The sequence below is a fragment of the Schistocerca cancellata genome, chromosome 4 (assembly GCF_023864275.1).
Source record: "Schistocerca cancellata isolate TAMUIC-IGC-003103 chromosome 4, iqSchCanc2.1, whole genome shotgun sequence".
NCBI lineage: Eukaryota > Metazoa > Arthropoda > Insecta > Orthoptera > Acrididae > Schistocerca > Schistocerca cancellata.
The window spans coordinates 554,686,103-554,701,113 of record NC_064629.1 but is presented as its reverse complement, the minus strand read 5'-3'; the positions used below and the strand labels follow the sequence as shown (position 1 = coordinate 554,701,113).

At 37.8% G+C, this 15,011-nt stretch overlaps 2 protein-coding genes across 2 annotated transcripts in view; both read right to left on the bottom strand.

The window, feature by feature from the left end:
* Nucleotides 1–15,011, bottom strand: part of LOC126185204 (hemicentin-1-like) — a 747,875-nt gene that overhangs the window by 93,619 nt on the left and 639,245 nt on the right. Inside the window, exons 49-50 of the mRNA XM_049928085.1 lie at nt 4,898–5,058; nt 3,749–3,880 (exon numbers count right to left, since the gene is read on the bottom strand). Of these exons, the coding sequence (XP_049784042.1) occupies nt 3,749–3,880; nt 4,898–5,058 (293 nt within the window). The remainder of the gene's footprint in view (nt 1–3,748; nt 3,881–4,897; nt 5,059–15,011) is intronic.
* On the bottom strand, nt 5,068–7,893 carry LOC126185205 (uncharacterized). Its single transcript, XM_049928086.1, has 2 exons — nt 7,210–7,893; nt 5,068–7,052 (listed from the first exon to the last, which is right to left on the bottom strand). The coding sequence occupies exon 2, from the start codon at nt 6,124–6,126 to the stop codon at nt 5,716–5,718; it is 411 nt and encodes a 136-aa protein (XP_049784043.1). The 5' UTR covers nt 6,127–7,052; nt 7,210–7,893; the 3' UTR covers nt 5,068–5,715.

Below are 15,011 nucleotides of genomic sequence, written 5' to 3'. Positions count from 1 at the left end.
CTCCACTTTCATGAGATCCACCCCTTCCACATAAGAAAACCCCTGTAATCCTTCAAAGGACTCATATGCAGTAATGAGCTATAACCCTCTTCCACTGTGATGAACTTGCTTAGGTTATTAAGTAAAGGCACCTCCCTCCAAACCTAGTCCACAAACATTCTTCCAACACTCCACATCATACCCTCTAAGCCTTCCAACAGCATCTGCTAAGTAACAACAGAACTGTCACACTCTCTGCCAAGATACTGGATCTCAAAATTTACCCACCAATATTTCACGAGAAAAATTTAGCCTTTCTTCCAAATATTACTATTTGCATTCACTAAACATCTATTTTAGACTTTCACACAGGTTACACCAACAGGATCCTAGCAGATTATCTCTGAGTTTGTTTGCTATGTGCTGCAAAGTATATGTGACACGAACTGCAAACACTGGAGCAATAGTCCAGAATTGTGAACACTACTGTGAGGTATATTACTTCCTTTACAAGTGCCCTTAATTTCCCAGCATCCTTTCAACAAATCTATGTCTTCAATTTGCTTTCTATATAACTGGCATGTGTTTGTTCCATTTAATACCACTTCTTACTATTATATTTAAATATTACACTTAACTGACGTGACAGGCTCAAGATGTTCACCACTAATCTTGTAACTGGATACTATCAGGTTCCCTCCCTTTGTTGGGAGCATTACATCTATTTATTGTCATTTAAAGAGGACTGCCATTCATTACACCTCATAAAAATTTTGTCCAAATTTTTCCTTCATTTCCTTACGATTGTCTGATTACAATATTTTCCAGTTGCATCATCAGTGAACAAACTGATACAGTCGATACAGTTGACCATATCTCATAAATGATTTATGCACCTTAACAATATCTACTAAAACTAAGTAAACTCTGCCCGAACAGGCCACAAAGGCTCAATGGTACCGACTGGCCGCCATGTCATCCTGAGCCCACAGGTGTCACTGGATGTGGATATCGAGTGGCATGTGGTCAGCACACCACTCTCCTGGCTGTTTGTCAGTTTACGAGACCAGAGCTGCGAATTCTCCACCAAGTAGATCCGCAGTTTGCCTCACTAGGGCTGAGTGCACCTCACTTGTCAACAGTGCTCATCAGCTCGGGTGGTCATCCTTCCAAGTGCTAGCCCATCCCAACAGTGCTTAACTTTGGTGATCTGACAGAAACCGGTGCTACCACTGCGGCAAGGCCGTTGGCTTACTAGCAAGATCAGTGGTCCTATTATGCTTCCAGGGTCTGATTCCATAGCTGAGCTGTCAGTGATGAAGACTAACATGTGAAAGATCTGGGTCTTTTCTGTAAATTGTGCTCAATTACATGTTCTCAGCAGGATGTGGCAACTGATGCCACCAAAGAAACATGTGAATTAGCTCCATACTGTTGACACCATATTTAATACGTATTTGTGTTTGATATAATTAGGTGGTACCATTAATGGTTAGTAGAAATGATAAAATTTATGGTTCCAATCTCACACAATTAAACAAATAAAGAAAATTCCTACTATGGCCAGGGATTTTTCCACAGTGTGATGCCTGGAATTGGGTGGACTCAGCCTTCTGGGGTCAACTGGTAAGCTACTTGAATAAGAATTTCCAAGGTCTGGAAAGCTGACAACAACCAGGAGAACAACGATCTTGGTCAATGTCTCTCAATAACTCATTCAGTATTTACAGTGTCAAAGTATCATGGAAGACCAGTTAATCTACACACAAAGCTCATTTAAATTACTAGGTATAACTCTTGATAGTCACTTAAAGTGGTCCACTTAGACAATATACGAAAGTAAAAAGTTATTTAAAGAAATGAAGGTTTGGACTCTATAATTTTTATAGATCAAGAGAAGTCTTTTTAACTGTATAAATTTGTCAAAAAGAAACTTATGAGCACAATACCAGAATGATCCTCCGTGAAGTGGGTGAGTGGAACAGGAAAGGAAATGACTAGTAGTGGTACAGGGCACCCTCTGCCACACACCGTACAGTGGCTTTGAGATTATATAAGTAGTAGTAGATGCATTAGTCACTGCACCACATTGTATAATAAAGGTTTCTGTGCCATACTCACAAAATTGCTTAATACAAGGGGTGTTCAGTCAGTAATGCAAGACTTTTTTTCTGAAAGCAAGTTGGTTCTATTTAGGATTCCAGTACCCCTCATTATTGCCACTCTTTGGCTACAAAACCCTATTTTTCAACATAATCTGCATTCAATATGATGGTCTTATGCCACTTTACTAGGAGGGACTGTATTCCAGCATGGTACCACTCTACTGGTCAGTGTCAGAGCCAATGTCTTGCTTCATCAATAACCTCTCCCCCATCCCTGTACTGCTTCTGGTGGAGTGCATCCTTTACTGGACCAAACAGATGGAAAGGCTGTAGGGTGGATGAGAAAGAACTATCCAATGAAGTTTTATGTGCTCCTCTTGGGTGCACAGACTTGTGTCGGGCCTTGCACTGTCACGGAGAAGGAGAAATTCTTAGCATTTTTGGAGTGATGAACACAATGAAGTCGTTTCTTCAATTTCCTGAGGGTAACAGAATACACTTATGAGTAGATTGTTGCACCACAAGGGAGAACGTTGAACAGAATAGCCCCTCCAGAGTCCAAGAAAGACCGTCACCATGACTTTACTGACTGAGGGATGCGGCTTTGAGCTTTTTCTTCAGAGGAGAGGTGGTGTAGTGGCACTTTGTGGATTCTTTTTTTTTTTATAGTTCGAAGTGATGAACCCATGTTTCATAGCCTGTGATGATGTTTGACAAAAAATGACCATGTTAATCCCCTAATGCACAAGAAATTCTGCACAGATTGTCCTTGGTTGCTCTTTTAGATCTTCTATTAGGTGGTGATGAACCCATCAGGTACACACATTTGAGTATCCCTACTGGTGGACTAGTGTGTTAGCACTACCAACAGGGATGTTCAGTGGAGCAGCTAAGTGTTCGATTGTGATACATCAGTCACCTCAAATGAGAGTGTCCACATGATCCAACACTGCAGGAGTTGCAGCTATGTGCAGCCGAGATCAGACAGGAGATGAGACAGGTTTGTGCAACCTTGTTATGTTGATGACACACACCTCGCACAACGCCTCACCATGCTTTCTGCAAGTGCCTATGGATATCTGTGATGCTCTGGTTTTCTGCCAAAAGAAACTCAGTCATAGCTCTTGGCTTGTAGTGCACCTGTTACAGATGCCAGTTTGAAGACTACGTATAGTGCCATCACCTATCGGTACTTCATGAAACTACAGGGGCTGAAATGGGAAATTCCACAATGTCCCACAATAAATTCTGTATTTTTTCAATTGAAACTGGCCAAGGAAAAAATGATGTGTTGCATTACTTATTGAATGCCCCTTGTATATTGCATTTAAATATTTCTATCTTGTTACTGAAGACTGAAGAGTAAAATGAAATTAAGTCTAATTGATAACCTTTAGTGCTATATGCACAATTTCTTGGATCAATTATGCAAGACATCAAAATATGTTTTACTGTTGTTGTAAAATTTATAGTACTATGTTATTTATAAACTGTTTATAAACTACAAGGAATTAAGCAATAAAAGTATCATAATAAAACTAAACAGTCTACAAACACTTTCATGTTTCCAAAAACATCAAGCTTGGTGTAATGATAGTTTTATTTGATTCTGGTTTTAAAATCAGTCAATTAATTAAGAAAACTGATGAAATAATAATAATTACCCACACAGCGCTTCCCAATACCATTAGACTTATATCCAGCTCTACAATAACAGCGATATGTCCCAAATAGATTCTCACATATCTGTGTAAGGTGACAGCGATTTAACTGCCTTTCTGAGCACTCATCAATATCTGCAATAAAAGAGATAGATAAAGTCTGATAATATACTAATATACAAGAACACAAATAATATGTATATAAATGTCTATCTCAGCAATGGAGCCAAAATCAAAAATTATAAACACACAGAACTGCTGTCAAGCACACTGGATTATTAAATGGTTAATTAACATTTTTCATTTATTCAGTTTAACATCTCATTGATACAAAGATCTTCACAGTCACAGTTCTACTTCAGGCAGATAGGGATGCAAATTACATTATAAATGGCATTATTAAATAAACTACTTTGGCATTGATGAGAGGTGTTTGGAAAAATCATAAAGATAGATTAAATTCTACAGCCATGTTGCAATACATTAATGCAGTTTCCATAAAAACTCTGTTTTATACAAAAATGGGAAGGGAATCATGCACACTGGAATAGAACCTTCAAAATATATTATCCTCCAACACAGGTTGGGATATTAATAACTTACAGACATTTGAAAATAAAGGGAAAGCAGTTTCATTGATGATGATTTCTATAAAATAACCATATTGAGAGCAATGTGATGAAGACAACTATTCAGCATGCATAGGACAAACAAGCCAGCACATAGACAAACAAGCAAGATGTTGAACATTATAACTTAGTGTTTGAATTTATGTTATTTTTCAGAGGTCACACATTGAGGCATTTTAATTTCTCTGAATATAAGATAAAAAAACTGTATAGTAGGTAAATTATAATGAAGAACTGAAGGTACAATACAGCCACTTTTTCACAACATAAAATGTTATTGTTGAAATAGCTGTGAGAATGCACTATGTTAAAAGATAAAAATATGTAGAATGCCCGCTGTATAAAAAGCAAATATTTACTGGATCATGATTAATTAGAAAATAAAAATATGGTTCTGCTGAGGGCTTAGATTTATTAATGTTGATATTTATAGAATAAATGAAGTGTTTTGTTTAGAAAAAATATGTAAAATGCACTTGTTAAAATGTAGGCCTACTTCTTAAGTTTGAAAATACTACAGTACCTCTGCAGTGTGAATGCTTATCATCATGAACAAATCCCTCTGGGCACATATTGTTATTGTATTTTTTCCGAATAGCAGTGGACATTCTATACTTTATTTCACGAGACTTTGCATCATACTGGATACCGATGTCATCAGTTGATAGTTTTTCAACCAAATATCTGAAAATGAATTGAAAAGAGCACTTTCTGTAAATAAATGGGCAATACTCTGCCTTTCTTTCATGGATTTTCTTCATCCAAAAACTGCTAAACATTGAAATCATAACAGTTTTCAGTAATTTAGCTGCATTTTATTTCTTGTTAAAGATATGACCCATCAAGCTACACATTATCATCATTATATATTTTATTATCAGAACAGTAACACACAACAGGTGCACAAAAAGACTGAAATTTACTAATGAATTAATGAGTGTTGTATCTAGGTCATCTTATGATCCAGCAATAATAGTCAACAGTTAGGAACAGGAAAAACTGATCTATTTTATGGCTAGTTTTTGCATTATTTGTTGCAGATTTAAGTGTTTTTTTTGCTGTCATTTATTGCAGCTTTTTCTCTTTCTAGTCATATATTTCCATCCATTATGTTGAAAATGAAATTATATGTAGCATTTACATTATATTTATTACAACAAACACATTACACATATTCACGTTACATTGACTTGAGAAGAAAAAAGTGAAAACATTTATGTTATACTTGATAATTTAAAAAAATAACACTTTAAGGCAAGTGGGTTTTCAGCCAAACACTACTGACAGTTTTTCAAATAATTGCATTATCATGATTTCTAGGTTATCTTCCAAGAGACTGTGTCATAAATCTGTCAACACTTCTCCATAGTTAGGAAACAGTCTATCACTGTCTGCATTGAAATATGGGATCTCAATAGCTTTCAGTGACACAACTACTAACTGCTGCTTATCAATTCTTGTTGCCTCCAGATGTTTTTCTCTGTCGTAATTTTGTGACTGTGTGGGTATTTGATTTTTTGTAAAATTCTGAACAGATTTGTACCCCTTCAGAGTATCCACACTACTGAGACCTGACACTCCTGTCAGAGATTGTAAGATCCTTACCCTGTCTACACTAATGGGATTCAAGCTTATTGTCCTTAGGTTAAAACATGAATCTAAGGCTTTGAAAAGTGATTTGTTTAGATATGTGGCCATGAGAGTTGAAAACATTGTCTGAAGATGCAACCCAGTGTGCTTCAGTTCCTCCATAACTTCTGAATGAAACACTTGCCTCTTTGTCTTCTTTAAAATATTGTTTCATAAGCAAAAATTCCTTTGCCCATTACACTGAAATATTCTTCAAGCTATTTCAGCTTTTATTCAAAATTTGTGTGAAGTGGGATATCTCAAAGTCTCTAAGAAGACAATCATATTAATTAGTTACTGGCATGTTCTTCAATAAATGTAGCCTCCACAAGAATCCAGTCCACTCTGTCATCAAACAGAGAATTGACATACACAGTGCCTGCATTAGACAGATCCTCCATGTTATCACAACAGAAGAATTCAATAATTTCTACAAAATATTCTGCCACATTAGTGGCAGTGGACAGAAATGAGTTCCAGTGTGTTAAAACTGGAAGAGCAAAACCTTAGCATCTCTATCCTTTTCCTTCATAAACTGGAATTACAAATGTTTGTTCTTCATAGTAATCAAGCATTCAGCCTTCAAATTGCATGTCATAGTATTCAACTTACTATGTTCCTTCAAGAAATGTTCACAATCAGATTCAGTTTATGTGCCCTGGGCTAAACCTGGTTTAAATGATAACTTATGATTGCTTTCAAAGAGTCAGTACATTTCTCCACAAATCTTGTACTGTCAATCACAACTGCTTTCACATTATCATACTGTATATTATATTTTGAAGAGGCTTCAAAACTGCATGAACACATTGCGTTGATGTTACTGTCCCGAGAACTTGTATGATTACAACTAGAAGTTTCTGTTCATTCCACACTTCCATATTTCTCAACAACACAGCAAAAATACAATGGCTTCTTCTCTCAGTTGTCTTGTCAGATAATATAACAATATCTTTTCTTGTTAGCTGCTCCATTACAACATTTTTTTTGTCATTCTGAAGGTGCAATAGTCTCTCTCGTTGTTTTTACACATGGGGCACTGCCAGCACCTAGAAAGAATAATTATGCTATTAGTAACCTGATTTTTTAAAATATGAATTGATGCTATAGTAGGACAAAATATATTACTTTATTAAATATTAAGTTCCATCTTCTCATAGAATGACGATCAAACTATATTTTTACTGTTAACAAAACACTACTCACCTTCATGGAAATTGTTCATCTACTGCCAAAAATCTTCATTTTCCAGTTTATGGAATTGGATGTTGGCCTTCAGAAATGTTTCCACAGTCCTTTGGGCCAGATATCCACTGTCACTTTTCTTTTTGGCATCTTCAAGGTTTCTGCTAGTTGAAGGCTGTCAACTTGATTAGAATACTGCACAGCTTTATTATGTTGCCCTTATGCTTTTAACTCTGCACATTTTTCAAAATAGTGTCTTTATGCTTCCATGAAATTCTGCTATTGTAGTATTAAAAAAAACCACTGTTGATTTGTCAGGAGCAAAAAAACCTTCAGTTTCAACATTCCATGCCCTCTCGTCAGCAGTCATAACACCCTTTTGCTTTTTCACAGTCATGAATTACTTAAATGCATGTGCTTGGCACTGAGTTTGAGATACAATAAATAGAGACTGAGCCTGAGATACAATAAATAGAGGCAGAGTTTGAGGTACAATAAATAGAGGCAGAGTTTGTTCATTTCCAGGCAAGTGACATTAAGTACCCAGAGGAATAGTAACTCTTTCTATTATCTATTAACCTAAATCTTTATTTTTTTGTGCAAAACTTGGACCTTTATATGATCAATCAGTTTTGTCGCTTACCACCATTCACTCACTTTTAAGTCAACATTTTGCTACAAAATATCATGTGATGGCTGCTCAGTTAGAGTTTCTTCAACATTTTAAAGCCATATCATACAGTTAGGCATGATGGATCACTTATTTAGAAGGTGTTAATAGAGAATGCAAGTTTACATGTTCTTGTGGACTATCATACTTATTTATTGTGGCATAGATTAAGTTTTTGAGTCACAAGGATATAACTATCTTATTTAGAGCTGAGTTTGAAACTGGGTGCCTAGATAACCATATTTTTCACATTATGTTATTTAATTACATAAGTCCAATAGACCACATGTTACTAATTACTACAGCTTTTGCTTTCAACTTATTTTTCGTATTTTGTTATTTTATAGCCATTTATTATATATGTGAATTTATGTTATTTTTCAGCTATTTATGAAGAGAGCCATATGATATAGGTGAGTGGCAAATGGGAACAACTGCGACATTTTCAATGATGCTAATGCTGATACTGAGTCTGTAGTAGCTGACGGTCGCTATGAAACAGAGAGAGATACAAGTGAAGGAAGTACTTTATTGGTAGACTGGCCTGGAGTGATCTGTACTTAAAATAATTCCTCACAGCAAACACAGTAACATTGTGGCAAAAATAATTTCAAATGGGAACAATGTGAGGCTGGAGGAGCAAGAAAAACACGTTGGTGTAACATTTTGAAGAATAAGTGCCTGGACTAACAGCCAAAAATCAAATTTTGGTGCAAAGGCCTATTAAATCTCAATTGTTGGAGATTTTTTTTTTACGATGACATGTTACAGGCATAGCAAGTGACAGAATGGAAAAGAGGAAGACATATATGGAGTGTCCTGGGTTGATAAAAAGGTAAACAGTGCGCAAATACACTGAATGTGGTTGACCAATTTACGTGGTATGCAGTAGAAAGATATGCTTTGACTGTGAAAAAGTGCTGGGATTTGATATTCTCATTTTATTTGATGATTACCTTCAGTTACATTTCCTGCAATCTTTCATTTACCTTCATGAAAATTGTACTGGTGTAACAGTATTAATAATCATTTTAAGACTCATGACACACTCATGATATTTCATGTTTATTTTAGGTAATCTAAGCAACAAGGCCCTTACACATCATGAATAATACTAAATTTACTTATAGTATAATTCAGCTGACAATTTACTTAATTTTTGTGAAATAATGAGGAGTTATGTGATAAAAAACATTATGAGGCCAGACAGACTGCATGTATCTAGTTAAGCATATTTGAGAAATGTTGTTTCTCTGAAGTTTTGCATATAGCTAGCTAGGCCCTTTGAGATTTCCCATGCAGCTCAGGCTTCCATTTCTACAGACTGTGAGATGTCAGAACTGTCACCTAAGCTGGCAAATACTGGCTGACCTAGTCCATCTGGGGACGAAACTGCAAAAAATTTCTTGCAGTCCAGACAGAAGTGGAGTGGCTCATTCTCAGCTAGGTAGGAATCAAACCCAGTGCCATGTCCAGCCATCCTGATTTAGGTTTTCGGTGATTTCCCTAAATCGCTCCAGGCAAATGCCGGGATGGTTCCTTTGAAAGGGAACGGCCGAATTCCTTCCCCGTCCTTCCCTAATCCTATGAGACCGATGATCTTACTGTCTGGTTTCCTTCCCCAAAGAACCCAACCCAACCCCCAGTGCCATGACAGTTTTTCTACCCAGCCTCAGTGAAATTTTTGCAGGCTGTGCCAGTTGTCTTGATCATTTTTCTATACATGCTTAATGTAGTAGCCCCTCGTTATAATGGTGTCAGCCATCTGTGTTTATAGCAAGTGATTGTCAGATCCAGCTATGCCATCAGCAGTTGAGTGCACTGATAAAAATAAGTAACATCACAGAATCAATGATGGCACCATGACATCTTACACTGTCAGCAATTGTTTGCAGTATTCCATTTTATTCATTTTTGTATATTGGCTTCAGTCTCAATTAATCAGCAAACATACCTCTGACTGGAGGCTTTGACATTAAAATCAATAGCAGCTAAGCTGTGGACTTATGCTCATCATAAAATTCTGATACTAAGCTAGGTAGTTTTGTAATTAAAATACAAGCAAGTAAACAGAAACATTCCTTTCTTTGTAGTAGCAGAGCCATAAGTAAAACATATTTTTGACCTGGATTTGTGTTCCCAGAATGAGATTTTCACTCTGCAGCGGAGTGTGCGCTGATAGGAAGGTAGGAGACGAGATACTGGCAGAAGTAAAGCTGTGAGTACCGGGCGTGAGTCGTGCTTCGGTAGCTCAGATGGTAGAGCACTTGCCCGCGAAAGGCAAAGGTCCCGAGTTCGAGTCTCGGTCGGGCACACAGTTTTAATCTGCCAGGAAGTTTCATATTGGATTTGTGTTTTCTGTCCAATACATGGTCCAAGCACCTACAGTATTGTTTCATATGCAGACATGGATTCTTTGTGTCTCCAATATGCTCCCTTGTTTTCTCCAGGTCTAGGAATGGCTTCGAATTTGTTTGCCCACATTAGATTAAAAGAGCCAGCAGCACAAAAATTTTTCAAAGCCCACCTGCTACCTTTAGCCTAGTGGTACAAGATTAAAGTAGATTTGGTTCACTTAGAAATGTTGAAAATGCTGCCCTGATTCCTTTCAGTAAATGAATATCACCTACAGTTATTTCCTGCAAACCAAACAGTGTGTTATACCTTTTTAGGGACTTCTATGTTGTAAATCCTCAGACAATCGTAGACTCCTAACCACTCCTGCTCTCTGATGAATTATTTTAAAAATTGACAGGGAGTCAGTATTTCTCTGAGATTTATATTTTGGAGTCTTGTTTTCAACATTCTCTAGACAAGGTTTCAAAAACCATTCTGGCAGTCAACCATCCTTATGATCTCTATTGATATAACAGGTCAGATTACCTTTCAGCATTGCTAGTGCATCAACAATGTTTCAGAAACTTTTAGAACAAATTGTTGCCAATATCTCACAATGCATTAATTATATGGGTGTTGTAGTGTCAGAGGACAAACTCAGGAGGAGCATATGTTGGACCTCCAGCAAGTATTTTCTGTCATTTTGCAGGCTGGATTAAAATGTATCTTGAGTTAAAATCTTCTGGGTTGTTAGACCATGTCATTTTTCTTCTATATGATTGACATTGCAACCCTTCTGCTGGGATTTTCTTCTGGATCTTGTAATGCACTGAGCTGACTGAACACTGTCAGAGACCAGGGTCATGTGCTTTCATAGAAGGGGAGTTTTCTGCTCTTATGCTGGAGAAGAGGCTTTAGTTGGTAAAATTCCTGTGGCTGCCCTTGGCGGTCTTTGGATAGAAAGGGTTTTTCTTGTTTGTATTGCCCACAAACCATGGCTGTGTATTCACTCCATGACAGTGGGGAGCCACGATGCCAGAAACCTATAACCATTCTCTCTATTGAAGTAACATGCTTCTCAAACTTTTATTCTATAAATGTTGGTATCCTTAGCCAGCACATGTACATTGCGGAAATCAATGTCAAGGCCACAGTTTTTGTGATGTTTCATTGCTACAGATTTAACACGTTGTTTTAGCTGCATGTGGCATTTGTGTTCCTTAAAAATTCTTTAACAGTCCTTCATATTTCACCTGTATACACTTTGCTGCAGCTACACGTGATTTCATTGATGCTCACGATATGAATGTAATCAGGTGCATCCATTCTGCATCAGAAATAGTTGCATCCATTCTGCATCAGAAAAGGTGTTTTATTTTATTTTAACTGAAGAAAGTGGCCTGAATATGATTTTTCTGTAGAATTCTGCTTATGCAGCCAGTGATCCCCCAAAATAGGTAGCTAAACTGAGTGACTAGGCAGTTCCTCACCATTCCCATTAGCATAATTAATATTTCTCTTAAAAGCCCCATCTATGGTCTAACTATCACAAACATTGTCTTCTTTAAGAAATCCAACTCTGACTCAGAGCCGTTGTCGTCACTGCTACAAAAGACAAGTAAAGACATTGTGTCAAGCACTGCTTGATTCTGGGCTGGGTGGTGATGCGCCTTGGCAACTAAATACCTAGCATTGTGACATGGTATCTAAATACCTATTTGTGTTAACAGGATTTCTATAAACTCTGTTTCCTGGATTGTTGTCAGATCTTCTATATTCCTACACATCTAGCAGTCAGAGACTTTTGAAGTTAATCCTATTTAAGAAAATATGGAACTCATGAAGCTCTTCTTCACTGTGTGACCACATAAAAAGTGTGTCATCCATATAGCAGACCCAACATGAAGGCTTTAAAGGAGCATTACTTAATGCCTGTTGCTCAAATTGTTCATAAAAATTGCAGCTCTTAATGGCGACAAGGGTGTGCCCATAGCAACACTGTCAGTCTGTTCATAAAATTCACCTCTATATTTAAAATAACTCAATCAAAGACATAATTCAATCGAGTCACAAACATCTCGAGCAGTTTTTTACCTATGTTCTACATTGTACCCGGTAATGAGGCATTAGTGAATAAAAATGTCACACCAAAGCTTACAAGAATATCACTTGTGAATAGCTTACTGCATGTGTCATTTCTAAAAAAAATGTTGTGAATCTTTGCTGACAAAATTATTTGTTTTTCCAAATAGATGTCTCAGTTTCCCAGATAAATTAACCTCATTCACACTGATCTCAAGGACATGATTCTTTGTCCTTCTTGGGTAGTCCACATTCCAAGTTAGACTGGTGTTCAGAGCATTAGATTCTTGGTAATAGAGTTATCCATTCTGGGGTCTGATAACAGATTTTTCACTTTACAAATGATTCTGTTCTTCAGAGTGCTTTTTAACTTGCAGTACACAGGATCAGCTAATAATTGTTCCATCTTCTTGTGCTAATCCTCAGCATCCATAACAACTGTGGTATTCCCCTTACTGCTTTCGTCACCATAATGCTTTCATTTCTCTTGGGGTCATTACAAAGTTTCCTTTCCTGTGTTGATATGTTTCTTTTGGGTGGTTTTGATTGCCATAGAATTCTCGACACATCCTGTTTTACTTCTTTGGCCTGCACCTTTGGAAGAGAAAACAAGGATGCTTCAACAGCACTTACAGTTTCCTCAATGGCAATTCTCTTAGGTGTAGACTGAGGTGGCTGCTTTATTGAATTCTTCTGACAAAATGTTGCCCTCTTCTCATTTCAGATCCAGAATGGAGTCCCTTTTGGGCACTATATCTGTCAGTTTCTTAGACTTCTCTATTACTACTATTGCCAACATGTCTCTACCCAATATAATGTGCTGCATTCTCTCTACCAATATATTCTCGGCCTGTTGGAAATTTTGGATGCTATCTCATATGACTGCACTTTTTTTTTATAAAAATTAGTGAGCTACTGTACCTCAAAGATTGTTCAGAATTGAACCAGATGCTAAAGGACATCAGATCGTTATGATAGTATGTTCTACAGAGGGGATCAAAGTGATAGTGTCTGAGAAGTAATTTATCTTTTATGGAAAAGAGGAGGTGCAGTTTTCATCGTAAAACACTGCTTACTACACCTACTGCCCACAGCAGATGCAAGTCAGGCCACTATGGCAAGTGTAGCATGTGCCGATATTCAAACAGTATGCCTGTAACTACTCTGGGCAGCTGTCAGAGGCAGCTTGGTCACTGGCCGCCATCACTAGATCAGCTGTGTATGTGCAGCAGTACACCATTGTCACTTGATGTGGATAGTGTCTTTATAAGGGCATGCAGGGGCCTCCGGGCCCTCAGCTGTTAAATGTGTTTGTGACATGTAAACTACTTTCATTGTATTCTTTTCAATGTCACTCCATGACCCAATAGCTTATATCTCTTTTATGACCATGTGTTTCCTTGTGTTCCATGTTAGAACACAAGTAGCTACAATGAGTGTCAAATTTTCAATTGTTTCAGATTCTGCAGTTTCTCCCTACCTTTCAGCTGTTCCATGGAGGCTTTGCTCAGGTCACTTCTACAACAATAACAGGGACATATGGTTGTGGTGGATGTTGGCTAAATTGACGTGGGCTCAGCTGTCAGTTGTTCACACCCTGCTGTGTCTCCCCCACACCTCCACCCCAATTGATGAATCCATTGAAGACTGAGATACTTTTGAGAAGTAGCTTTGTCAACATTCCATGGCATTGCAGATGGTCAAGATGGAGGTCTGTAAGGCTCTTTCTTACTGTGGATACCCCCTTGTTTGCATCACTTACTGGGCCAGTTAGCTCCTGTGCAAGAAGCAGAATTGCTTTCTTTTGACAATATGTGTAATTTGCTGTCCTCCTATCAGCGCAAGTGCATGCATGCAGTCACTGTGGGTGTTGGATTCTACCAACATCACAAACAGCTGCAGCAATTGTACCAAACTTTGACAACTGAGCTTCACAACCTCAGCTGCCGGTTCATCATGGCTAAGTCTCAGGAGTACTATTCAGACATTGTGGTCAGAGGTGCAATCAGTTGTTCAGTCCCAAATTGGGAGGTGTGTCAACATGCCCTTCAGTTTGAGGACCCTATGTTAGGAGAGATTTTAAATACTGCCTATTCATTGAAGGTCTCCCACATTGTGGGCCACCAATTTGAAGCTTGGAACACTACTTCCTTCAGGCCCTTCTTGTTTTGTACAGCATGAGTGGGCAGTCTGCTATAAGCAGTAGACCTCTTTCCATGAATGTAAAGAAAAAGGTTACATAGCAGCGGTATGTCAATACCTACCACTCCCAAGGAATCATTGCAGGAACTGATGGACACCAACATTCATACTATTTTATGATTGTTTGCCACTGTCTGCAGGCCAGAACAAACTTTTCATTGAAGTGTGGGTAATGGATAAGCCAGTTATGTTACAAGTTGACACGGGGGCTGCCATGTCCCTGCAAAATTCAAAGTCATATGCCAGCCTGGGGTCCCGACTGTTGGCATGTATTGAGTGTTGGTTGGAAAGCTATAAAAACACCAGATTCCTGTTCACAACCAATTCACAGCCAACACAGTTTACAAATCAGTTGTCCATTCTGTTACATACTCGGTGGTTAACAATGCAAGCACTGAAAATTTGTTTGGTTTAGATGCCTTTGCTACTTTTGGTTTCTTTATTGTGGATGTGGTGTATCTGGTGTCAGATCAATCATGAATTGGATTCCTTATGTTCTGAGTTTTTGGATCAGTTTGCCCTGGGGTTAAGC